The sequence below is a fragment of the Capsicum annuum genome, chromosome 7 (genome assembly GCF_002878395.1).
Source record: "Capsicum annuum cultivar UCD-10X-F1 chromosome 7, UCD10Xv1.1, whole genome shotgun sequence".
Classification (NCBI taxonomy): Eukaryota; Viridiplantae; Streptophyta; class Magnoliopsida; order Solanales; family Solanaceae; genus Capsicum; species Capsicum annuum.
Window position 1 is genome coordinate 49,637,107 of NC_061117.1, and position 25,794 is coordinate 49,662,900.

A 25,794-nucleotide genomic window follows, 5' to 3' on the forward strand; every position below is an offset into this window, starting at 1 on the left:
TTTAGCTGATAATCAAACAATTAATTTGAATAATCATAAACAGTAAGAATGAACACAATTCGGTGCAAGATCTTTACCCAAAACTACATTTACCAGAATTCAAATAATTTTCAAAAATCTACAAGAATTGACAAGCTGCCAGCTAATTTAACCACACTTACATCCATCACGGTTAAAGGTGAAAGGCTGTATTATTCATGCGCTTAGTCATTCACCTCACAAGCGGTACGAGCAAATACTCTGCGTAGAAAAGCTGCCAACCAAAAAATGAAAGTTCATGGAATGAATATACATAAAGGAGTCATAAAAAGATGGCCTGAATAAGCAAGGTTCAAGCTAAATAAGGAAAGAAACTAAGGTGCATGCTGTACTGAACTCTAAGCACAGATTCAAGCTCAACTTTGTAGCGACATTGCCAAAGTATGCTTCACATTTGTAATGCAAAATATGCATTATTGATGCTACAGTATGTGTCATTTTCTCTATGCATGACGCTAATTACATTGAGACTATCAATTGTGAGTTTCACCCCTTCTATACATATTACTCCACCACTTCTAGGGAAGTTCATAAAAGCAGCATTTTCAGCTGAGACAAATCTAAGTGAAGTTACTAGAGATGACTTATTGTGTAGGCTTATTCTTGAGATTTGAGAAGCTGGTCATTATCTAATGCTGTAAAATTCTCCAAACCTCATCATGTTGCTCTATTGTTTTAATATACTTTCCCTAACATTAACGAACAAGTGTGGGCATTACGTCAGACAAAAGACTGCAGGTTGATAGGATCTCCCAAAAGAGGTCATGCTGAACACCAAGTTGAGAGACTATATACGCACACATAAATTTGTACTCGTCATATAAGTATGTACCGATGAGAGATTAACATTTTGGAATGCCATTATACTCTAGCAAGTGCAGGGAAATAAAAGGTGAACTGGTTTTACAGCCAAAGATATGGCATATGCACAAAACATAGCTAAAAAAGATCTTATTGTCTTGCTTTACATGCTAAATAGGGCCACAGTTTCGAGCTAACATGCTTTTTGCACGACTTTCTGGGAGAAATATTACCTTCCATATGAACATGTAAAAGGATGTTATTGCTGTTTTTTTACTAAAGTCAACTGATTTGGCTCGAGTCCAAAGTAAAAGAGCCAAAGCAGCATGACCCAGAACCTGACAAATGCAAATATAAGTACTCATGTCAGTGCAGGTCATTTGGAAGCTCAAATGTTGAATAAAGACCAACCTATACACAATGATCATATGCAGATTATTCACTGTAGCTTCAGCAACAATATGTTGGAAAGAATATCTAATTTTCCTATTTTGGTTAATTTTAGGTGAAAACTTCAGGCGGACTGCAATTCGTCTGAGCTTAGTCTTCTCTTCTGAGACTCAACCTCCTCTTTCATTTCCGCTTAAGCTTCCGCGCTTTTTCGAGCAAGACTATCTAGCACCCAGTTTTCAAGTTGTCAAATTTCTCAAAACTTCACGTGACACTCTCGCGTCATACAGGCTTTCATTGAAGCCCCTACAACATGGGATATTTGAAGAATCCCCTTTCTACAAACCTTTCTATAATATAAGAGAAGCTCTTCGAGCTTTCTTCGCATTTAATCCTTGTTTATCTGTTAGGTTTCAGTTCTTATCTTCGGCGCGGGGTCTTGCTAACACTCCACATTTCAAAGGTTGCTACACCTAATAATAGATAGTTATCTTTCCTTTTTGGTTACATATGTGATGTCGATTCAGACAGAAGCAGTAACCATCTTGCGAGTTTCCAAATAAGTGGTACCCTTTCTTTACTTTAGAGTCCGGTAGGGAGCCCGGATGGTGGAAGAGCAAGGGGAGGCCGGGGGAACTTTCGATCGGGGAGAGCTCAACAAGGTCGAGACCAAGACTTATCAGCCAGCAAGTAAACTACCTTAATCCCCTGCCTGGTCGTTTCGAGAATCAACCAACGGAAAAATCCGTAGCCCAGGTCACTCGACAGCTCAAAGCTGAAAAGTAGCCCACGTTAGAGGGGAAGATTAGCAAAGCGGGAAAAGAAAGAGGGAAGGGGAGCCTGATATCTCAGACAAAAAGAGGATAAATGAACTAATGCCCCAATCCACTACCTCATTGAGACCACAACTTCTGGAAGATGTAAAGAACCAGAGCTAAGAAACAAACAAGGGAAGTAGGACACAAAGTGGAATTACGATACGATAAAAGCCTGTAGGGAGAAATGGAAGGAAAAACAATAAAGGAGAAAAGACTAGGTTTACCTTTGTAAACTCTCCTAAATAATATAGTCCAGACTGCTTCTTCAATTACAACCCACAACACCAGTAAGATGGAGAACAAAAAGAAGAGATGCCCAATACAGGATATTGGTAAAGACTACATAGATTGGTGGTGGTGATTTAAGAAGAACAGAAGGAGCGAAATTTGGCTATTTTTCTGTTGCGAGGATCTGGCAATAATGTCATTATTTGCCACGCATGTGCCATGTTTTGTCTTTCAAGTAAAACAAAGTTCAGCCACTGCTGATAAATGATTTATGTTTTAAGGATGAAAGAGATTTTCCTTTTCGACCATACCAAAATTACATTCTTCCATTGCTTTGTCTGAGGTTTAAAACTAAAACTGAAAATTCTAGATATTGAAATAACAAGGCAGACAGAGAAGCAAAAAGACTTATTATTTGGCTGTTTACTATTTTATATGGATTTCTCATGCTATATAAGCCTCAGAATTCAGAACAGAAATACCATCATGCAGGGCAGAGATGATGTCTTTAAACTATATCTAGTCATACTGTTTTAGTGTCAGCTTGTGTCTGGCAATCTGTCTACTTACACTTTTTTCATTTGATAATTAACGATATCTCTATAAAACAATTATAAGAGTTAAAGATGCATTACAGTAAAATATTTGCTCCAGATGTTGGAAGATGTTGCACCAACTAAGATGGCAACAAGATAAGCCATTTCAAGTAGTGAAATACAAATCCAAAAGACCTGTCAAAAGTGCACAGATATAGTTTAAGTATAAAAGACAATAGAATAGAGAGAATAAATGCCAAAATTAGTGAGACTTTTGGTACTTACCCTCTCTTGACCCAAGCGGACAGTAAAAGATTGAATTCCAAAGATCTTGTCACCAACAATATCAGGTATGTCCTACAGTATCATGTGAAAAGTGGATATGACTTTCTGTAGCTTGGATTTATTGCATATAGTAAATTATTATATTTCAGGTTATAAGGCTAGAGAGAAATTCAGTTTTCTAAACTTTTTAATGGTTTATATATTTTTGCGTTACTTTGACTTTTAGTTAGAAATCAAATATTCAGTTCTCCATTTATGATCTCTTTTGAGTAGCACGACATTATTCCAGAATCATAAGAGAGATCAGTTCGTTAGTAATGGCAGCAGCTCTCATTGGCAAAAGAAAGGTTCGAGAATGCAGTGTTCTAGCCACTTTTCAAGTGTTACACAGCGATGACTGATAACTTATTATCATGTCCGACTATGTAAGAGCAATGAAATACAAATTGTCTTTAAGAAACCACTCCCTTAATGTAATTAATTTCAACTTTCAACCCAAAAACCCAATACAAGGATATCCTGTCGTTGAGATTCTGCCAGTTTGAAATCGTAACTTGAACACACCCCACACCCCCTCCCCCCCCCCAAAAAAAAAATAGAAAGTCATAACATGAGCTCAGGTTACTTTTTGGGAGGGCGTAGATTTTCGATTCGATTTTTATCCACAGAGATAGATTGGTAAAGATTATAGGTACTACAGTCCTGTGCCTATGATATGATAGTGGAGTTCACAAGCTCCCAATTATGAAAGGTACTGGGAGTCAACTCATTTTTGTATTTGACAGTTCTCTTCTTCCCTTTTTCTTTAATAATGTAGCTTGAGATGGTTTGATCATATCTCACATCGACCTAAAAACGCAGTGTATCTCCAAAACCTATGATATGATAGTGGAGTTCACAAGCTCCCAATTATGAAAGGTACTGGGAGTCACTCATTTTTGTATTTGACAGTTCTCTTCTTCCCTTTTTCTTTAATTATGTAGCTTGAGATGGTTTGATCATATCTCACATCGACCTAAAAACGCACTGTTTCATAGGTGTGAAACTACAGTGAGAGAAGGTGTAAGGTGTCGAGGTAGACCTAAAATCACATGGAAGGAAGTTGTCTCAAAAGACCTACAATTTTTAGGAACCAATGTATACTAAGCTAAAGATAGGGCACAATGGAAGAAAAAACCCACAAGGATAATATCTACAAGTTGGGAATAGTTTTTAGTCTTGTTAGTACGTGTTTTATAACCTATTGCTTTTCTAGAGTATTTTGACCTCATCATAGATTTGTATGTCGATCTATTTCTAACTCTGAGGTAGGGGTAAGATCTGCATACACTCTATTCTCCCAGACCCACTTTGTGGACTCTACTGGGTATGTTGTTATTGATGTTGTTGCATAGATTTATATGCCAGTAAAGTAAAATATAGAGAATTTTTACTATTATAATTATTATTATTATTAATATTACTAGTATTTGGATATTAATTTATTTTTCATGTATATCTTTATTTGATATCATGATGTATGAGTTAAGCTTAAATGTAAAAACATGGTTAGTGAGGATTCATACAGCCGACCCCAACTTGTTTGGGATAAAGACATAGTAGTAGTTTGCTGTTGTTTGATATGATAAACTGCTCTCTTTTAAACCCCTCCTACTCAAGAGCAAGAGCGGAACAATCGCGCTTTCAGAATTTGCTCCATGACCCGAACCACAACACTATGATTGGAAGTGGAGGGTCATTATCACTTAGGCTATCCCACCCTCATCTCAAATTGTAAAACGACTACTATGCATAGAACTCCGAGTGGCCTATTAAATCAATTAATCAGCTAAGCTCTATAATCAAATTTATTAAGTCCACTATCTGGACACTCTATGCGATTCAATCAACTAATTCAGTTCATTCCAATACCAAATAACTTTTTGTTACAGACATAAAATTCTCAAATAGCATCAAAAAACCTTCTGACAGATGCTGAACCTAATGTTAGTATAAACTACTAATCTGATCAATGATCTCCTCAACAACAACAACAACAACAACAAACCCAGTGTATTCTCACAAGGTGGGGTCTGGGGAGGGTAAGATGTACGCAGTCCATACCGCTACCTCCGACGGTAAGATGTACCTAGTGATCAATGATCTCCTAGTTGGTAATATTGATCCCTTGTTTTCATTTGGTTCTTTTCCTAGATAAGTCTACATAAAGAAGGAATTTGTTGTCCGAAGGAAGGACAACAAATGAACTTGGATGAATTTTTTATTTTTTTTTTGAAACTAGTAATGACAAATGGACTTGGATGATTTGTCATCTAAAAGTTTAGGTTGCAGGAACTTTTGACAATATCTGGCAACTTATTATGGCTTATTACATATACTTCCAGTTGACTATTGAAACTTAGGGAAACTTCTAGTTGATGTCATGCACAGTGAAAGAGTTGGTTTGGTTTTTGTGGGGTCTAATCCATGTGGAAGAAAACTCCATGTACCAATTTACTTGGTTAGGAAGTAAACTTGGAGAGCAAGCAAAATTTGTGGAGGACAAATTTTGTATTTATTTTCCTTTTCTTATTTTGTGCTTGGAGCCCAAGTTTGGTCATCTATAAAAGGATGACCATTCTTCGTCATAAAACCATCCCAAAATTCATAGTTAATCCATTGCAAAAGCTGAGAGTTGAGAAAGCAATTTTGTTAGGTGTATACGGGATCTCTCCCCTTTCTTTGTTAATAATATAAAGACAGCTGTTGTTCTCTGGTTGATGTAGGATCATTTGGATCCGAACAACGTTAAATCTTGTGTCTTTCTCTTGATCTTTATTTCACGTTTTCGCTCACACACAGTTAAGTCACCTCCACCTCCAGAATTTAAATTGAACCACTTCAAGATCATTGACCCGACAAGGTCGTCATAACATTAGCAGGAGTAACACCTATCTACATTAGACATGTACTTACAGCAGTGCTTTTCAATCTAGGACAAACTGACAGTTGGCAGCTTAAATTTAAACTTCAGGTTGAGGACAAAATCTGCTTATGGCAAGTAGTCATTACAAACTGAATGAATAATTGTAACCAAGTCATTACAAACTGAACGAATAATTGTAACAAAGTTTTTGAATTTTAGATGGGTTAAGATACCTTACAGTTTTACCAAAACAAATCTTTTACACGGTCCATACTACATAGTTGGATATACACTACCTATAGACTAGATGACAGAGAAGGAAATTTTTCAATTAGTTTTTAATCTGAAAGCAAATTAATGAACCCAACTCACATTTGTTTCTTCTAATCAAACAACATCTAGTTGTCCATAGTAGTAATTTCCTCTTATGGCCTACAAAATAAGTCTCTTTTCTCTCTTTTCAAAAAAAAATTAATAAAATAAGTCTCTTTTTGAAAAATACTCAAAGTCTATTCTTTCATAAAGATTAAAACAAAAATTATCTTTCATGTAATCAGGTTTAGAGAGCAGATATTTACCTTGAATAATGCTATTACAACTGAGAAAAAACTCATAAATGCTGTTGCAAATAGCAAAGGTCTTGAAAGAACAACTGGTCTTCTGTAAACATAAGTCTGAAAATTGAAATACTTTTGTCAGGAAATGATAGACCAGAAATAAAGGTGATCAGGGCAATGTACGACTCTATGCATATTTGATCTCGTTTTAGTCAACGGCAATATAAATTTACACCAGACAAACAAATACATTTTTGTTAACCTCGAAAAGTTTTCAAAATGTGTGCAATGATTAAGGACAACGCACAAGGAAATAGATTTATGTTTTCCACATGACCTGGCAAATCACTACGTTTGTTTCTTTTTCCCCCTTTTTTCATAAATGAAGTCTAAACATCACATAACAGATACAAGGTTTTTGGCCTATTTGATTACATCATACTTGTTCTGACGTCAATACTATTTAAAATTAAGGTCTTCATATGGCACAGTAAAAACTTTGGGTGTGTTCGGTATGGAGGAAAACTAAGTTGTTTCTTACTTAATTTCATGTGTTTTGTAGGCAAATAGAAATTATTTTCCTAGAAGCATATGTATATATCTAACACAAAACCATGAGAATGGGTAGGAGTGAAGTAAGGGATATTGTGATGGTAGGGCTGGTCATTAAATACCGAAAACCAAATTAAAAAACTAAACCAAAAATTTTGGTATTCGGATAATTCGGTATTTGGTACGGTATTTGGAAGTAAACTTTTAAATTACAGTATCCGGATTCGGGTTTGGGACAAGATGTGAAGACCGTTTGGTAATCGGTATTTACCAAGTACCGAATATATATATATGTGTGCCCAAAGAAGCACAAAGCCCAAAGGTGAAAGGTTCACTCCGTTCTACACTTCTTTACAAATTACAATAGCAAATAGCAATAGCAATATAATATTAAAAAAAGGTTCTCTTATAAACTGTGCCAAGACAAGCATGTAATATATATCAAAGTTGATAGCAGATGATAGTACTTCTTTGCTAATATGGTTGTTGAAGCAATACAGCCAGCAAGATGCTAATGTTAGGGGTGAAATCAAATATCCTACAAAGGTTATCAATTTACTTGAAGCACATGGTAAAAGTGCAAACGATAGCTATCTACTGAAGGGTACTGGAAAATTTGCTAATATCTGCTGAAAACCAAAGAAATAGCAAGCTAATATTTGCTGCATATAGCCATGATCAGTGCTGGAAATACTATTCAAAAATGTTATCGGGGGCCCCAAGTCTATCAATTCTAATTTAATATGGTATTACCCAATATCGTACCGAATCGAAGTTTAATTTATCGATTACCCAACCAAGTTTTAAAGCATGGTGTTTGGCATCTATTTTCAATTACTGGTTACTAAATTACCGAACTCGAACTTTGCAAATACCAAACGCCCACCCTAGTGATAGGGAAAGAGGGAGGACAGGGAATTTTGGTGGAGGGTTAGGGGGTAGGGTAGGTGGTGGGGGGAGACGGAGGACGGGGAATTTTGGTGGGAGGGTTAGGGGGTAGGGTATGAAATTTTTTAATTAAAAAATGAATTTTTTTTGTTTGGGAAGGGTCGGGGTGGGGTAGGCGGTGGGGTGGATGGGGGTAGGAAAGATCAAAAAAAAAAAACTATAAATTTTTAATTTTGGGGGGAAAAAGGGGGGGCCGGGGGGGCGTAATTTTAAGAGTATGAGACATTGAAACTTGTTTTCCCCAATTAAGGAAGTCATTTTCCTACTTTTGAAGGAACTTGTTTTCCTAGAAAAATTATTTTCCAAAACTTTTAGCCAAACAAACATGAGAAAATAAGAAAACATTTTCTAGAAAATGTGTTTTCTTCTATACCGAACACACCTGTTATACTATACATTTTTGTGGACAAAACAGAAAGATAAGCATAAATTGTAGGAATAGAAAAGACCTGAATATGCAAATAAAAAGCTATCTGAACTATCACCGCTCGCACAGCAAAGATGCACAATGCAGCGACCACAGCAAATCTCTTCCATCTCATAAGAGGTAGCTGAAAATGTAGAAGCATTTTGAGAAACAACAATTAAAAACCTTTCTTGTGACATCATATCACACATTTTACTGATCTTACAGCCAGCCATTGCATGGAAGTGAAATTATCCAAGTTAGTAAAACACTCTGGACAGCAACTAGTTCGCCACCCTCTCCAAAACTTCCTCTCTGACACATCACATTTATTCCTACTACTTACTGTGATTCATTCTTGAAAGCAATAATAGTTACATGTGGAGATGAATTTTCACTGGAACACAATTAAAATTGCAGTAATCTGGTTTCCAGTCAGCCAGAACACAGTTACTTATGGCAGTATTTGCTCTTGCTTATTATTGCGTCGTCCTTTTTATCAAATTGTAAAGATACAGCCACAACTAATGAAACAAGCGATAAAAAAGAGAGATCAGATATGATAGTACATATCACAACAGTTAAAATATGAGAAGGAATAGGAATAGCATATAGAATCCTACTTGAAAAAGGAGTGTAATCTACCTCTTTGGAAAAAGATTGGAATGTAATGTCTATAAATAGGGTCTCAATGTAATAATATAGACACAATAATTCAATAATATTCCTCCTCTATATTTCTCACATAGTATCTGAGCTTCTACGATCTTGGTAAAGAATTAAAGAATTTCCGTTGCCGGCGGGTGGCTACAATCCATATATGTTGCCCGTCTGGCCAATGATTATGTTAACAAAAATTGGGTCAGTGTGTGTATCTTTCTGGTGATTATTTGCTCATATATGATTTGCACAGCATTGTGCATTTATCCGGTTACTATTTTCTCATATCTAATTTGGTAGCACCGCACATATCTCGAGACTACTTCTCATATTTAATTTGCGTAGTACCGTGCATCTTTCGGGACTAATTATCATATCTGAATTGCATAGCACCATGCGTATTTCCGATGACTCCTCATATGCTTTGCATAGTTCCATGTGTCTTTATGGGGACTCTTCAGATCTGATTTGCGTAGGGTCATGCTATCATTCCGACCCTACCCATATAATTTCTCTTTTTAAGTAGGGTTGTGCCATCATTCCAACCATACCCATATAATTTATTTTTCAGTAAGGTTGTGTCATCATTTCGACCCGACTCATATAATCCCTTTTTTCAGTAGGGTCGTGTCGTCATTCCGACCCTACCCATGTAATTTGTATTTCTCAGTAGGATCATGCCGTTATTCCGATCCTACCCATATAATTGTTATTCCTCCGTAGGATCGTGTCATCTATTCAACCCTACTCATATAAATCTCTTTCTTAGTAGGTCTCTGTCATTATTCTGATCCTACCCATATAATTTTTTCTCAGATGGTGACCACTTTTCAGCCATCATATCTTTTTTTTTATATTAATTTTTTGGGGCTGAGCAGCACCCCTAGGCTTTATCATTAATCACAAAAGAATCTGTACAATGAGGGGGGCATAAACCTGACCTCAAGTTTAGTAATAACATTTGAATGTATGAAACTAATACAGCTGTGAGAATATACTATTTGGTTATTTCTATCAAGATATAAAATGCACTAAGGTGGTTCCTGCAGTTTATTCAATTTCCTCCTTCTGAAACTTGGTAATCCCATTTTATCAAGTTGGAAGTACCCTGTTGCTTCTGAGGGAAGTTGATAATTGTGAAAAAGTGTTGAGGTTGTTCTTTGATGACTCTCTTGTTCAAGATCTACTCATTTCTTGATTTTGAGATGACCCATATATTTTATACCAGTTTTTAGTAATTTTCCAGAGACATAGACTTTTCGGCGATGTTACTACTTTTCGAATCACTTTTTTAGTTTGTTCCTTTTCAATTGAGGTCTCCCAGATGTCCAAAGCAGTCCTTATTAATTTTCTTGCAGATATCTTCACCAATTCTCAAATCGATCCTCGTATTAATTACATCTATAACAAGCTCGGTACATATGCCTTGTATGCACCAGCTTGAGGAGAGTGTTAAAATATGAGTAGGAATAGCATATAGAATTCTACTTGGAAAAGGATTGGAATGTAATGTCTATTAATAGGATCGCAATGTAATAATATAGACAATAATTCAACGGAAAAGGGTCTAATATACCCTTCAACTATTGAAAATGGTACACAAATACCCTCTTCCACCTTTAGGCTCAAAAATACTCTTCCATCTATCTATTTGGCTCAAAAATACCCTTAATTATTAGAAATGACTCAAAAATACCCTTCTTCCTCTATTGGTTCAAAAAATACCCCTCCATCCACTTATTTGGATTTAAATCCAAAAATGTCTCCTCCTTGATATTATATTATTTTTTTTGGTTTCACATAGGGGTAATTTTTTTTGTAATTACAATTTTTTAATTATGATATTATATATTTTTTGGTGGAATAGATATGCATTAATTAGTATATTACTTTTTTGGTTTCACGTAGTGGTGGGCTTTTTTTAGTTACAATTTATTTTATTATTATATTATTTTGGGGTTTTTTTAATTACAACTTTTTATTATTATATTATTTCTGGGTTTTTTTAATTATAATTTTTTAATTATATAGTTTTTGTGGGTTTTACGTCAGGGGTGGGTTTTTCTTTTAATTATTATTTTTTTAGTTTTAGGTTGGTAGCAAGTTATCAAATAATTTATGGTACATCATAATAGCTATTTTTATGGTAATTTTTGTTTTTTCAAGAAATATATTTTTTCTATTTTAGGACTCTTAATTTCCTTCCATATATTTTAGGACTCTTAATTTTCCTATATGTTTCGGGTTTCATATTTATATATTTTAGGACTCTTAAGTCCATTCTATATATTTATTTAATAAAATAAAAATTAAAGGAAAAAAATTAAATGATTTTATCTATTGTAAAGTCTTCCAAGGGAGAATGTTTTTTTAAAAAAAAGTTATTATTTTGTTTTTTTTGGTTTCACGTAGGGGTGTTTTTTTTAATTACATTTTAATATATATATAAGGAAAAAGATTAAATGATTTTATCTATTATAAAGTATTCTAAGGGAGAATGTTTTTTTTTAAAAAAAGTTATTATTTTCTTTTTTTGGTTTCACGTAGGGGTGTTTCTTTTAATTACATTTATATATATATATATATATATATATATATATATATATATCATTACTATTTTTCTTTGTATTATTACTATTTTTATGGTTTCATGTTGGAAAAAGATAGAAGTGTAAAATATTATGCATTCTTACCTAAATTAAATAAAGACTTAAATAACTTTCAAGTTTTTTTTTTATATAAAAAGTTCAAAACCTAAAAAGAACTAAAAGTCTTCAAAATTTTACCTAAAATATGTTTTCTAATATTTGAGCACACATAGATTATCATTAACTATGAAAGTATTTGCCCTTTGCTAATTATCCTATTTAAGGAATTCTTTTCCAATTTTGCACTTAAACATTAATTAATTCTTTTTAAATTTTTATATATAACTAAAATTAGTGAAAAGAGGACCATTAAATTGTGAATGAATTTGAGTCTAATTACATGTGGACCAATAAAAATAATGTCATGTATTTAATTTAAATAAAATTATATTTCACATCAGAATTTGTTAAAAGGAGGAGACATTTTTTGACTTAAATTTAATGTTAAGGGCATTTTTTATCCAAATAGGTAGATGAAGGGGTATTTTTGAACCAATAGAGGAAGAAGGATATTTTTAAGTCATTTCTAATACATTAAGGGTACTTTTGAGCCAAATAAATGGATTGAAGGGTATTTTTGAGCCTAAAGGTGGAAGGAGGGTATTTGTGTACCATTTTCAATAGTTGAAGGGTATATTAGACCCTTTTCCGATAATTCAAAAATATTCCTCCCTTATATTTCTCACAACAACTGTAAGGGAGACACCAAATTTGTAGGAGGAATTATCTATCACCCTTTGAAGGAAAAATGGAGCTAGAAGTTAGAACCATAGAAGAATCTACGATAATTCTCTATAAAATTGTTGCATGAGAAATCAAGCTGTAAAGTTTACTCCCTTCATCAAAACTTATATAATCCATGTTGAGATGTCCCAAATGGTTTGACACCATTCCACTTCTTTAAGACTTTAACAACTTCACAATTTTTAAGATTACTTGAGTTATTCAAATTTAAACTTCAATCTGATGCTTTCTATATTGTACCAACTTCTGAATCACTACTTTTATAGTTACTTCGAGTACTACCAAGTAATACTATAATGGACAAATCAAATCAACATTTTAACTCTGTGTCCAGTCAAGTATCGGACACAGAGTATTCGCATTGCAAATTCAGTGAGGGGTTAGCAAGAGGCGAGCGTGGAAGTGATGTTTGACACAAAAGTTATCCCAAGAGAGACAATTTCAATATCTTGGATCTATAAACTAGAGAAGTGGAGACATCGACGATGACATCACACATCGTATTGGTGCGGAGTGGATGAAGTGGAGGCTTGCCTCTGGAGTCTGTTGTGTAATAAAAAGAAGATACCACTGAAACTTAAAGGTAAGTTTTATAGAGTGGTGGTTAGAATGACATTGTTGTAGGGGAGGAGTGTTAGCCAATCAAGAACTCCCATGTTCAGAAGATGCTTGCTGCGTAGATGAGGATATTGAGGTGGATGTGTGGGCATATTAGGTGTGATAGGATTAGAAATGAGGTTATTCGAGATACAGTTGGAGTGCCCCTATGTTGGACAAGATAAGGAAAGCAAGATTAAGATAGTTTGGACATGTGACGAGGCAAGGTACAGACGCCCTAGTGAAGAGTGACGAGATGCTAGAGGCTAGATATAGTAGGTAGAAGGAAAGGTAGAGGTAAGTACTGAGGAGAGGTGATTAGACATGACATGACGCAACTTCAAGTAATTGAGCACATGACCTTAAATAGGAAGGAGTGGAAGATGCATATTAGAGTAGAAGGTTAGTCGAGTATGAGTGGTCTCGCTTTTCAAGGGGTTTAGGCTTGTTGGTATTTGTCGTTGTACTAGTTGTAGTATTGTAGTCCCTGCTTGTGATATCTATTATAGTCTGTTGTTTATTGTGTTTCGACTATCGCACTATTTTATTGTTCAACCTGACTCTTTTTTGTAGACATTGCATTGTCCCCTTGTTAGTTGCTATATTTTCTTTATTGTTTCCTTCTTCTTCGTACCTGGATTTGCTGCACTTGAGTCGAGTGTCTTTCGAAAACCACCTCTCTACCTCCTCGAGGTAGTGGTAAGGTTTGCATACACTCTACCCTCCCCAGACCTCAATTGTGGGATTTCAATGGAAATATTGTTGTCCAGTAAGACTGTAATATAAAATAGCACAAAGGAGTATTAAGATGGAGATATTCCTTCAACTGGTAAAGACCAAGAATTTGGAAAAAAGAAAGAGATGCTAGACGATCCATCGCTTATTTATATCATCAAATGTAACGGGTTTGTGAGTTTTTGCCAGGTTGGAATTTAAGGTTGACCAAAGTAAACATTTGGGGTTAAAAAGGTTGTTTCCGTGATTTCGGTGATTCAACTAAGTCTGGAGGGTGTAATGTGACTTGGGCGGAGTTGACCACGGTCAACATTCAGTCAAGACAACCTCGAATTTGTGATGTAAAGATTCCAGCAAGCCCGAAATGTATTTTATGATCGATTTACACTATTGGCTAATGCTTGGGGGTTTCGGGTGTGTTTTGAATGTTGAAACCAAATATTGAACTTGGTTGATTTTCTTGTGTTTGGTGTGAGGGTAATCGGCACATTTAGCGCACAATTGCGCTGAAGGAAACTTTTGGTCAGCCATCAGCGCACCAAATGTGGGATTGCGCAAGGGAGCGTGTACGAAGCATGGTGCATGCAATTGCCTGAAGAGACGCAGCGCGATCCCACAAGAAATTTGGTCCCACGTCGGGTGCTAACGCACTATGGCAGCGCAATCTCTTTAAGAGTGATGCAGGAGTTTAATAATGATTTTTCAATGTTTGGGGATTTGAACTCGGGGGTTTTCACCCCAAAGTTCTTAAATCGATTTTTGATGATTTGTGTCCTGATTTGAGCTCTGTTTTTCACGAAATTCATATCTAAGTTCATTATCTTATGTGCAAAATGATTTGAAAGAATTTTCCTGTTTCATCGCTGGATTATGAGGGTTGACTCTTTGACCCAAATTTGACCCAAACTTTTATATTGCAATATGGGTGTCGATGGACTCATATTCACTTATAGAACATATTTTTGATAGATTGAGACATTACAAGGCCATTTGAAAGGGGAGGACCATGATGTGACCGTTGATGTCTTGCAGTTCGATTTTGAGGTAGGTTATGACTTACTTTTCTTTAGACTTAGCCAAGGTGGGTGCTTATTGTGTAAAGTATGTTTATGGGTTGGGCAAAATACTGGATCGAATTATTATTGTGATGATTCGATATTGTGATACATGAAATGGGTTTTTGGCCAATATGGCTTGAGATTCGAAAAGATTGTCGTGTATATTGTGTTTTAGGCTATTTTGTGCATTATTACACATATTAGGGGTTGATTTGACATGATGGGCATGATATGAAATGTAAATGACATGAAAAAGAAGCGCGGCGTACGGAGCAAAATTGAGGAATTTATTGACATTGAGGCTTGTGGCATATGCTTATGAGTTGAGACGTAGCATTTGAATTCACTTTATTATCGTGATCATGCATATTCATTGATTTCATGGATCATGGGAAAATCCCATTGGAAATACTGTTTTTGAAAGAAACAGCTCTTATTTTATTTTGTTCGGGGTAAGATTCTAGATGGGCCTGAAGTAAGATTCCGAACAAGTATATGGACTTCGCGAGTCGCCTATGAGTCCCAGCTCACAACATGAGACTATGAAGGGGATGTATACTGGTAGAAGCATCGGTTCATTGCATTACATAGCATAGCATCACATTGCATAGCACATTTTATCATTCTTATGCCTTGTAGTGTTTCTTATTGATTGTTATGATTAAATTGCTAGGACTTTTCTGCTTGCAAGTTTTTATTTTAACATGCTTATTCGATATAGTGACTACTTAAGCTCGGTCGGCCTATGATGCCTACTAAGTACTAGTGGTTGTACTCACCCAATGTTTTCTGCATCTTTCTTGATGCAGATCCTAGTACGAGGCTCTGGCACAGTCCTTGATTTCTTTCGTGATCACATTGTTTGGATTTTTGTTGAGCTCCCGCCTCCGGACACTTGACCCATTTCCCTCCTCATTTTCATCCCTGTCTGCATTGTTTGGATTTTTGTTGAGCTCCCGCCTCCGGACACTTGACCCATTTCCCTCTTCATTTTCATTCCTGTCTGTTATGTTTTGGATAGTGAGGTATCAAATTTTGTCAGTGTTTCCTAGTTTTAGAAGCTCTTGTACACATGACACTGAGTCTTGGGTTGAGTTTGTTCATATTGTTGTGTTATTTATTAAAGATATCTTGGGTTTTTAAACATTGTGTTCTCATTTATATTACATTTGTGAAGTTCTTTATGTTTTATGTTTATGAAAGGTTTGGTTTACCTGCCGTGGGGATAGGGTATGTGCCATCATAACCCCAGATTTTTGGGTCGTGACATCAAATGAGTTCATAAACATTAATAAGGACTGTGAAAACAAGAAACATATGACACATCACATGCTCAGTTTCAGGAAGCAAATAAGAGAGAGAACACAACTCACTGATTACGGAACTAAACTACAAACAAGATAATATAGATGCACCATTTCCTACACAATAAGAGGCCGATCACAGATATGATTTTCTTAGATATACAGAAAACATAATTAGTTGATCATTTTCTGAAAGCTTAAAAGAAGACAACAAGTTATCTGGCTTCAAATTTACCGGCTGAAGAATAATTAACAGTTAACGAACTTTATCAGTTATACAAGTCTGACTTTGAGAACCAAGTTACTACTACAAAATGAAACTTCAAGGCAATCAAACTGACCATTCAAAAATGTCAAAGGTAAATAAGTTAACCACATAACTAAAGGACCATACCAGTTCACCTTGCAAAATCTCAAGAGACTAAGAACAAGTAGAAAACTTATTTTGCAAATGTCATTGATGCCAAACCCAAGGTTTACCTCTCATAGGAACACACGCTCATGAACCCCCATTAGAAGCTAATCAAATTTAAAGGGAGAATCATTAATCATTAGTTGGTGGGTCAATAAGATAATAAGTGAATTATGATAGGAAGACTTAGGTAAGGTACTGTAATATGGAATAGCTACTGTGCAGAAAAGGAGGTTAACAATACCCATCACTCCTGAAGAGTTATTTTCCCCCCATTTAGTAGGACAATACAACAGAACCATATTGTAATATGGTGTTAGGGAAACCCAGTCTCTGCATTATGTATAAATTAATTCAATCCTCTATTCTGCAACCAGATGTCCAACCATGATCTGAGGCATAATTAGAGCCTGTTTGGCGATGAAAATTTTTCCCTTTTTACCGGAAAATTTTTCCGGAGTTGGAAATTGTGGTGTTTGGCCATGAAAATTCGGGAAATAATTCCGGAAAATTTTTCTGAAAAGGGAAAATAGGTTTTTGGTGTTTTCCCAATTTTCCAACACCAATTCCAACTTTTATTATTATTACATATAACCCCAATCTTTTAAATTTTTACATAAAACTCTCCTTATAACATTATTTTACAATATTACGTATATAGCAATTTTAAAAAATAAGATAATTATAATTTCAAACTTAATGCTATCCTAATTAATGTATATCTCTTTTTCTCTCTCATCATTAATTTTCTCTCTTATTTAAGACATTATTTTACTGCTAATGATCCTAATTACTACTCCCTCTGTTTCATATTAGTTGGCCTTGGCACACCCATTAAAAAAATATTAATTAGGGGTTTATCTTATCAAATTAGCCTTATTAATTATGCTTTGAAAATATAATTTGAGTAAATACACTTTGTTTAGTCATTTAATGTCGGGTAGTATTGGAAGAACATGATAAAATTCTCTTGATTTCGTCAAAGGGACAACTAAATTGAAATAAATATTTTTAGAAAGAGGGCCAACTAAAATGAAATGGAGGGAGTATAATATAATATAATAATAATTTTTCTGTTGTGATACGGACGTTTAAGGAATTATAGTCGTGTTATTAATAATGGATAATTGTTTTCTATATTTATGGAATTAATAAAGTAGTAGCAGATTAGTTTACCACTGCCATAAATTATTCTCATTTTTAATTTGATATATATTATATTGTGTACATCTTTATTATACTATTTAAATATAAATAGTTTATACCATATATATGCTAAAAATATAAATTGGTGATACATATTTTTCATAAAAAAATATGTCCAATTTAACAAATTTGTACCTTAAACTGCAACTACCCATAATACTTGATATCTTTATACACAAAGTATTATATTTATACCCATAAATATATAAAGTATTATATTTATAATATAAATATCCAAAGTATGTTATATATAAAGTTTATACCATGTATATACTATATACACACATATATAAATATACAAAGTATAAAGAAACATACTAAGCATATTTATATATTTATGGTATATGATATAATATATCATAAATATGCAAAGTATGTTTTACATAGAAATAATTTATTCACACACAGTAAAATCTTTTATGTATAAGAAAATTAAAGAAATAAATTAGCAGCACCCTAAAATTTAATAACAACTCATCATTTTCTATTTTTTAGGAATGGAAAATAAAGGAAATAAATTAAATAAATTCCTAAAAAAATAAATTTATTTGAAAGATAATATTTGTTACCTAAAAAATAGGAAGCAATGATCTGTTAATATAATATCCATATTTAAAATTTTCAAATATGAGAAAATGGCTATTAATGTAAATATTATATATGTCATAATTGAAATTCATTAAATATGACCATGTATATGTAATTATTTTTATAAAAGTGGCTAATTGTGTTCTTTTCCCGTTACACTTTGTTTGGATGATGGTTTGACATGGTTTCATAATGTATGGTACAGTATTGTACGGTATTATACTGTATGGTATAGTACAATACAATGTTTGGATCGACTGTATCGTTCACTGTTGTTTAATAACAGTTTTATTGTTTGGTCTGATGGTATGGTACTGTATCGTAACTGATAAATTTACTAAAATGCCCCTTATTATTATAAATTTTAAAGTTATCAAAAATTATTAATAAATAAAACAATTTTCTTTCTCTTATTAATTACAGGAAATGTTTCACTCAGATTGCACTAAGAAAATGTAGATACAGGTTTACTTACAGCACACCACTATTGATTGTTTGCAATTCATATACAAAGTAATTCCATGCATCAAATTGAACTCTAGCCAGAATAACATATTCACAAACCACCTCAATAGAGGAATTCACCAAAGTCCACCGTAACGAGATAACAGGACGATTCAAAAATGCAAAAACGCAAAAACGCAGAGGAGAGGTAAACAGAAAAGCGTAAAATAAAAATACATTAGGTTTAAAAGTGATATAGGGTGAAGGGTAAAATGGGATTAAAGAATATTATATAAGGGTATAATTGAAAAAAAAAAAAAAAACCATGGGATACCACCAAATTAGTATTCTGGAAATTGAGAGATTTCATGGTTTGGTAACCATGAAAACATACCATACCATACCATACCATGTCTTTTAAAAATAATCAATACAAACATGGTTTCTTGGGTAACCATACCATGGAAAACTACCATCCAAACAGGAGCTTAGTAGGTAAATTTTAGTTGGGTGATTTTTGATAGTTTGTAAAAGTTGGGGCATAAAATCATATTTAAAAAAAGTTTTTTCAAAAGTCAAAAAAAAATTCAAAAAAGACATGGCCAAACACAACTCCAACTCCAATTTCAACTCCAACTTCAACTCCGGAAAATTTTAGTTTTCATAGCCAAACGGCTACTTAATCTTTGCCACTGTCCAAACAAATTTCAATGTCAAGATGAAATATTCTAGTGACTTTTATCTGACACAAAATGACTGAACTTATCATGATTATGATAGCAAGTGTTTTTCTATTCTTAACTTGCAACAATAATGTTAAGGAAAAGGAAAAGAGGAAAATTGCAAAACTATTTCTACTTCCTTTTACAACAACAACAACAACAAACCCAGTGTATTCCCACATAGTGGGGTCTGGGGGGTAAGATGTACGCAGTCCATACCACTACTTCAAGAGAAGTAGAAAGGCTGTTTCCGATAGACCCCCGGCTCAAGACAAGGAATAATAGATAAATACTTAATAAAGCATGGAACAAGATGTCAAGCTACTCTCTAAAGAACAGCGTTGTTTATTCTTTTTTGAGAGAATAGATAAACTCTTAATTTTGGTAACCAACAATTAGTGGTGAAGATGAGATCAACTCACATTTACTGAATAGGCAGTTCCCAGTAGAAAACTGATGAAAAGAGCCCAAAACAAAGGCCAGGAACCAACAATCCATCCAAGCCAAAAACTCTGAAAGGAGGAGAAGAGTTATTTCTGTAGCCAGGAATTTTAATACTTTTGAAAATAGAAATTGGAAGTTCACATGCTATGCCATGATTCTTTCAATTAACACACTATGAATGTAGAGCAGTAACAGAACATCAGTCAGTGAAGGATAACTACCCAAGTTGCAAGAATTGAGCAACCAATATTTTGGTCTCAGAGACCAAGGATGATGCCGAGTCTTCTAGTGCCCACTGCAGATACTTGAATAAGCTTCAAGCTTCATATTAGAACCCTTCTACCTTAAGACTCACAAACTATATCACTTAGATTATCAGAAAAAGAGGAACACGAGATGAGAATAGCAACCCTAATTTTTTTTTGGCTAACCGAAAAATGCCAGAGGGCAATGAGAACCCAAAGTTCTTCAAAGTTTAATAATGCTAATAAAGGGTGGAAACGAGGTTTACCAACAGCGTACGCTTCTCAGAACCTTCGTAAGGATGCGGCTTTTAAGTATTTAAACAGTACAGCACAAACATATGCTCTCCCCAGCAGCTAAAAGTATAACCAACCGAACAAAACATAAAGCTTACATGCCCAAAACAAACCATTGAGCATTATGTTCAGCAAGAAATTTAAAGTCAGACTGCTTTAAAAGAAAATCTTGTTCCCAGACCTCAACATTCTGAGGGACAAACGAGATTACACTATTAACTAAACCCTACATTGCCCGACCTTCTAACTCCATGAAAATTGGGTTGGGGAATCATGAATATAAATGGTTACCAAATATATGAACAACAGCAATATAAGAGCCAGAATGCATTAGCAGCTCGAGACAAGAAATTTTAGTGCTTAAGGGAAGATTTTTATATTACCAAAATGGCAAAAGACGACACGATAATCACTCCAGTTTGCATAGAGTATTCCCCTGATGCTAACGGAAGATATGGCTTATTTACCTGAAAAGAAACATCTCAAAACTTCACATGTCGAAGTAGAAAAAACTGCTGAAAATTATCTTTTTCAACAAAGGAAAAACTAAACATTCTCCTAAGATCTTTTCCTTTGAGAGACATTAATTGCAATAGTTCCGTTTCCCAGACAGGATCAGAAAATTTTTTGTAGTACATCAGGATGTAGAGACAATTTTGAGATACAGGTGATAGAGGGGTAGACACCTTAGTCATCTACATAAGTTACCTCACCATCCAACTTCATCTTAAATCTGCAACTTAGGGATTTTTTTTTTGTGGGGGGGGGGGGGGGGGTCCACCCCATCAGAGATCAATGGCTATTGTATAAAGTGGATATTCCTTCAGCTTCAGTTGAATAAAATTATAGACTAATTTACTATTGAGTGTTAGTAATATATATGTACTGGTTGACAAGCTAGTTACTCAAACATCTTCCTAAACATTGAGTAAGAGAGATGTACTCCGTGAGTTCTAAATGGCTCCTAATGTATCCCCGATCTCCCAAAGACGAATCCACAATTTACAATTACCGTATACAGAGTTGGTGCAGCCTGCGATAGCCTCTATCTCTCCCTCTCTAAAAGCTCCATGGGCAAGGATGAAGCTATAGAAGCCCTATGAAGACCGTCGTCAAGATCCCAACCTAAGAAGATGCAAGCCAAGGTTGTTTGGGAGAAGGGTGCATGGTTTTCTCCCTATATAGAGGGGTATTTTGTTCTTTACGGCACAACATTATCAATATTATTGAGAATTTTTTTCTTTAAACCTTTGTGTATTGGTTACTTGGGATTTATCTTACAACCTTACTAGAACGATTCCTCTAAGAAGATTGATTACTAGCTGGAAATCTATGGTTTTTACTGGATTAATTGATGAAGATAATTAGTCTTATACAAATTATTATCTTTAATTATTCAATTAGGGAGGTGTGGAGGATGTGGATTAGAGTAGGGGGCTAGTGGGTAGGAGTATGTTCGGAATAGTAGGAATGAGTGCTCTATTTGTTTGGGTGTCTGCAGTGTCTAGTAGCCTCTTGTTCATGGTGTTTTGGTGATGTGTATGATTTAGTATAACCAGGTTATAAATATTACTTTGTGGGTGTCTTGTATTCTTTAGTATCTGGCAGTGTGTCACCCCTTGTTTGTTGTTTGCTTCTATGTTTTTGTTATATTTGTTACCAGTCCTGAGCCGAGGGTCTATTGGAAACAGCATTGCTACTTCATCCGAGATAGTGGTATGGACTGTGTACACTCTACCCTTCCCAAGACCCAACTTTGTGGGAATATACCGGGTATGTTGTTGTTGTTGTTGTAATTATTCAATTAGGGCTCTCGATCACTTTCATCTGAATTCTTGAACTAAATCTGCTAGTAAACATGATTAGCCCTAAACTGCTAATTAAGTATATTACAATTATTTAAGGTTCTTTGTGATTACTTTCAACATTCGGGAATTTATATCTCAAATTTCACCCATATTAAGTTTCCAGTCTTTAATATCTTTGTTTCATCTGAGGTAGTGGTATGAACTGTGTACACTTTACTCTCCCCAGATCCCACTTTGTGGGAATACACTGGGTATGTTGTAGTTTTTGTATTTTCTATTCCACATTATTTTCTTGTTTTTCTTTAAGTAAGCCTATTCCTCCCTCCCTCTCTCTCTCTCCCCCCATACACTCAACACAAACTCACCCAGCTAACTCAAGCCAGTTGCAGACAGCCTTATCAACCCATGTCCGCTCACTCGCTAGGCAAAAAGATAAAGTGACATAACAAAAACATGAGATATGAGTCCTCGACTAGGCCTTCACATAGGTAGAATGAAGCCTGCATAGTTCTGCATTCAGAAATCAGATTCATGCAAACTAAACAGAAAAGTACCTTGTCTATTTCGATATCAGACAACTGGTTTAAACCAACTATGTATATGTTCATGAATAGGGCAGCAACAATGGCCTGCAACAATATAGCGATAATCAAAATGCTTGTCATCGCAGATCACATCAGGTGTTGAATCTAAGAATGACCTTTACCCACCTCTAACATCCCAGTGAAAAATAATGGTGAAAAATCAGAGAACTTCTCAACTGCAAGGAGAGAAACTGAAATTATGCTCAATGCCTGCTCAGAGAAAAGTAATGTAAGTTCACTTTCTTACATTTTCAATCTATCAAACTTAAAAAACAATATATACATTTGCATGCACATTCACATAATTACAGATGAAATTCCCAAGCTTTATCCGTCAGGCTGATTCTATGAAATTAACATCTTTTGACACCTTGTGGATCAAAAAACCTATTCCTCAAGTATATCTAAAGCAATTCAAAGTAGTCATAGTCAAAAGATGCATTAATAATACACTCTTTTCTTGGTAAGGCATTAAAAGCTCCACAAACTAAAATTTGATAAGAATTATGATGACATAAATAAACACATATGAATGGTGGGTTTCACACATTGAGATAACTAGATCCTATGGCATTTCATATAACATGGAAACAAAATAAGCCATGTGCATGTTATGGTGCTCAACATAGGAGTTGTGGACCTAACTGTTCCTATTATGGTATGGGGCCGCGAGAACCTGTAGAAAGCATCTACAGCATCATGCACCGAGTTCCAAGGACTCTTGGAAGGTTGAGATTCAAGAGAGTGTTCAGATGATGCATGCACCAAAAGCCTCCCTTTAAGTTTTTTATCCTCAGCAATAATGCTTCCATCACTGCTTCCAACATGCTCTTGTGTCATATACTGCTTGTGCAACTTCACAGAAGTGTAAAAGTGCTTTTCTGGATAAAAGTGCTTTTCTGCTCTCTTCCATGCTTTACACTTCAAAACTCGTACTATTGCATGTGAATCTACGATGTCAAAGGATTTGAGAAAAACATAATTCAGGTTATGAACAACAGCCGATCTAATACTCCACTTGGTACAGCATATGATACAGTAGTTTCCTACTTTACAGATTCTAGCTTTTTAAAATGGCAAGAATATATTAGACTGGAAATTAATAAACAAAAGCACATTGAACATCTAAAAGCACAAGTCCTTTTGCAGTATCATTCGAACAAACATTATCATTATTGCTTGGTCCTGTGTAAAAAAAGCAACACCATATATCAACATTTCTGCCGGAACTTCAGCTACCACTCCAGACCACTGCTTTGGTCATCCTCAAAAGCTGTAACACCGTCTCTTGAATTTCAGCCAGCACCAAAACAAGATCAAGAAAACAAACTTTTATAGCAGTCACCCTATATATCCAGCCAGAGAGAGCAGACAGATGACCACTAAAATGTTCTCAAAGTAGGAACTAAGTTGGAAAACTGAAATTAAATAATGAACAAACAGATAGTTCAGTACAAAAAGTTTCAGAATGGAAAAGCTTTAGCACATTATTTGCTTGCAAAAATAGGGAAACAACAGAAAAGGAAGGACTTTGATAAGCAAATAACCAGAACTCTCACGATAGGACATAAGAATATGAGGATTAATGTACCACCAGAAAACTATACGTTTTGGATCACAATGATTCACCAAAAAAACTAAACAGGATAAAATGTTAACATTTAGCCTGAACTAAGAACTTCCGAAGTTATGACTCAGCACATATAAATCAAATCAAGATTGAACATGAATCTAAATATTTTTTCTTTAATAACCAAGATTCCCTAGAGCCATGGTGCACGGTTCGAAACTCGGTGGATAGTGGATCTGCCCCTAAACCCTTCGGCCTTCTACACTTAACTACCAGGCTCCTGTGTGCTGCAGGGTTTGAACTTACGACGAGCGTCTAATCCACTGATCACTCTTTGCACTCTATCATTAGGCAAAGCTCGGGGGCTTGAACATGTATAAAAACTAAAAATATCACAACAAAATACAAATTTTTACATGCTTTGAGCAAAATACAAATCATCAAGAGTACACTTAACGGCATAAGATTTTTGAACACCCAAGGATAGTTTGGTACACGGTATAAGGTGGGATATCCCAAAAAGACGTATACCGTCTACCAAATGCGGTGTAAATCTTATCCTAGGCTTAATCCTGAATATCCCACTGTATTTCATCCAGCTTGGGATTATTTTATCCCATCTCCAAGGTGGGATAAATTAGTACTGGGATTTTAGTCCCATCACTATATTCCTAGGGTAGATTAGTCCACGAATTAAACGACCCATCAATGTGATACAACGAACTTCAAGAGCTGGACTCCAGCAGTTAGACATGAACTCTGATTGAACATATTTTCCAAGTAACAAGCAAAATACCCAAAGAAAACTACATCATGCAAAGCTGAAATAGTCGGAAAAAAAAAGTTCCAGACTATTCAAGAACCCACATGGAGAAGGCAAGAAAAATGAGAATAAAAACGTCTTTATACCAATTAGCAGTAGGCAAAGAAAAAAAGTGCAAATTTTGGAAGTGCGCATACTGGTTTTGAGTGGAGAGAAATCTGCTGCAACTGGAAATGATGGTGTCTGAAATGACCCAATAAACAAAGATGCCATTTTTTTTATTTCTCTAAACTGAAATCAAATTGATTTGAACTGGAAAATGACACTCTCTTTAGTGGAGCTAATGAATGTGTATATGTTGCTAAGTCTGGTACACCTAATTTTCCGAGGTTTCCCACATTAGTACTTTAATATAAGCTTCGGAACATGTGATGCTTGCTAGTATTTTCAATCTCAGTTTTGTCAACCTCAACCCTAATTTTCTAGGCGTAAAATAACTATGG

General features: G+C 34.9%; 1 protein-coding gene across 4 annotated transcripts; it reads right to left on the reverse strand.

Moving 5' to 3' along the window:
* On the reverse strand, positions 1-25,794 carry LOC107850218 (homogentisate phytyltransferase 1, chloroplastic). 4 transcript variants are annotated; one of them, XM_047393534.1, is made up of 12 exons: positions 25,438-25,792; positions 23,604-23,908; positions 23,085-23,168; positions 22,929-23,003; positions 20,950-21,033; positions 20,006-20,095; positions 8,509-8,610; positions 6,581-6,676; positions 3,098-3,169; positions 2,912-3,007; positions 1,074-1,178; positions 1-253 (listed from the first exon to the last, which is right to left on the reverse strand). In XM_047393534.1, exons 1-12 carry the CDS (start codon positions 25,562-25,564, stop codon positions 212-214), a joined length of 1,278 nt encoding a protein of 425 aa, XP_047249490.1. In that variant the 5' UTR covers positions 25,565-25,792; the 3' UTR covers positions 1-211. The 4 variants fall into 4 exon arrangements, with proteins under 4 accessions (XP_047249490.1, XP_016550116.1, XP_047249491.1 ...); XM_016694630.2 differs by having other exon boundaries at positions 25,489-25,787; XM_047393535.1 differs by lacking the exon at positions 1,074-1,178 and having other exon boundaries at positions 25,438-25,794.

What these genes read in the sequence shown, in the direction of transcription:
- LOC107850218 (XM_047393534.1), bottom strand. Translation starts at nt 25,564, where the DNA reads ATGGCATCTTTGTTTATTGGGTCATTTCAGACACCATCATTTCCAGTT. An exon ending in GAACTGCCTATTCAGTAAAT is followed by an intron (nt 8,611 to 20,005) that starts GTGAGTTGATCT and finishes CTACATTTTCAG; the next exon opens with CTACCTCTTATGAGATGGAA. An exon ending in TCTGGAGCAAATATTTTACT is followed by an intron (nt 1,179 to 2,911) that starts GTAATGCATCTT and finishes TGCATTTGTCAG; the next exon opens with GTTCTGGGTCATGCTGCTTT.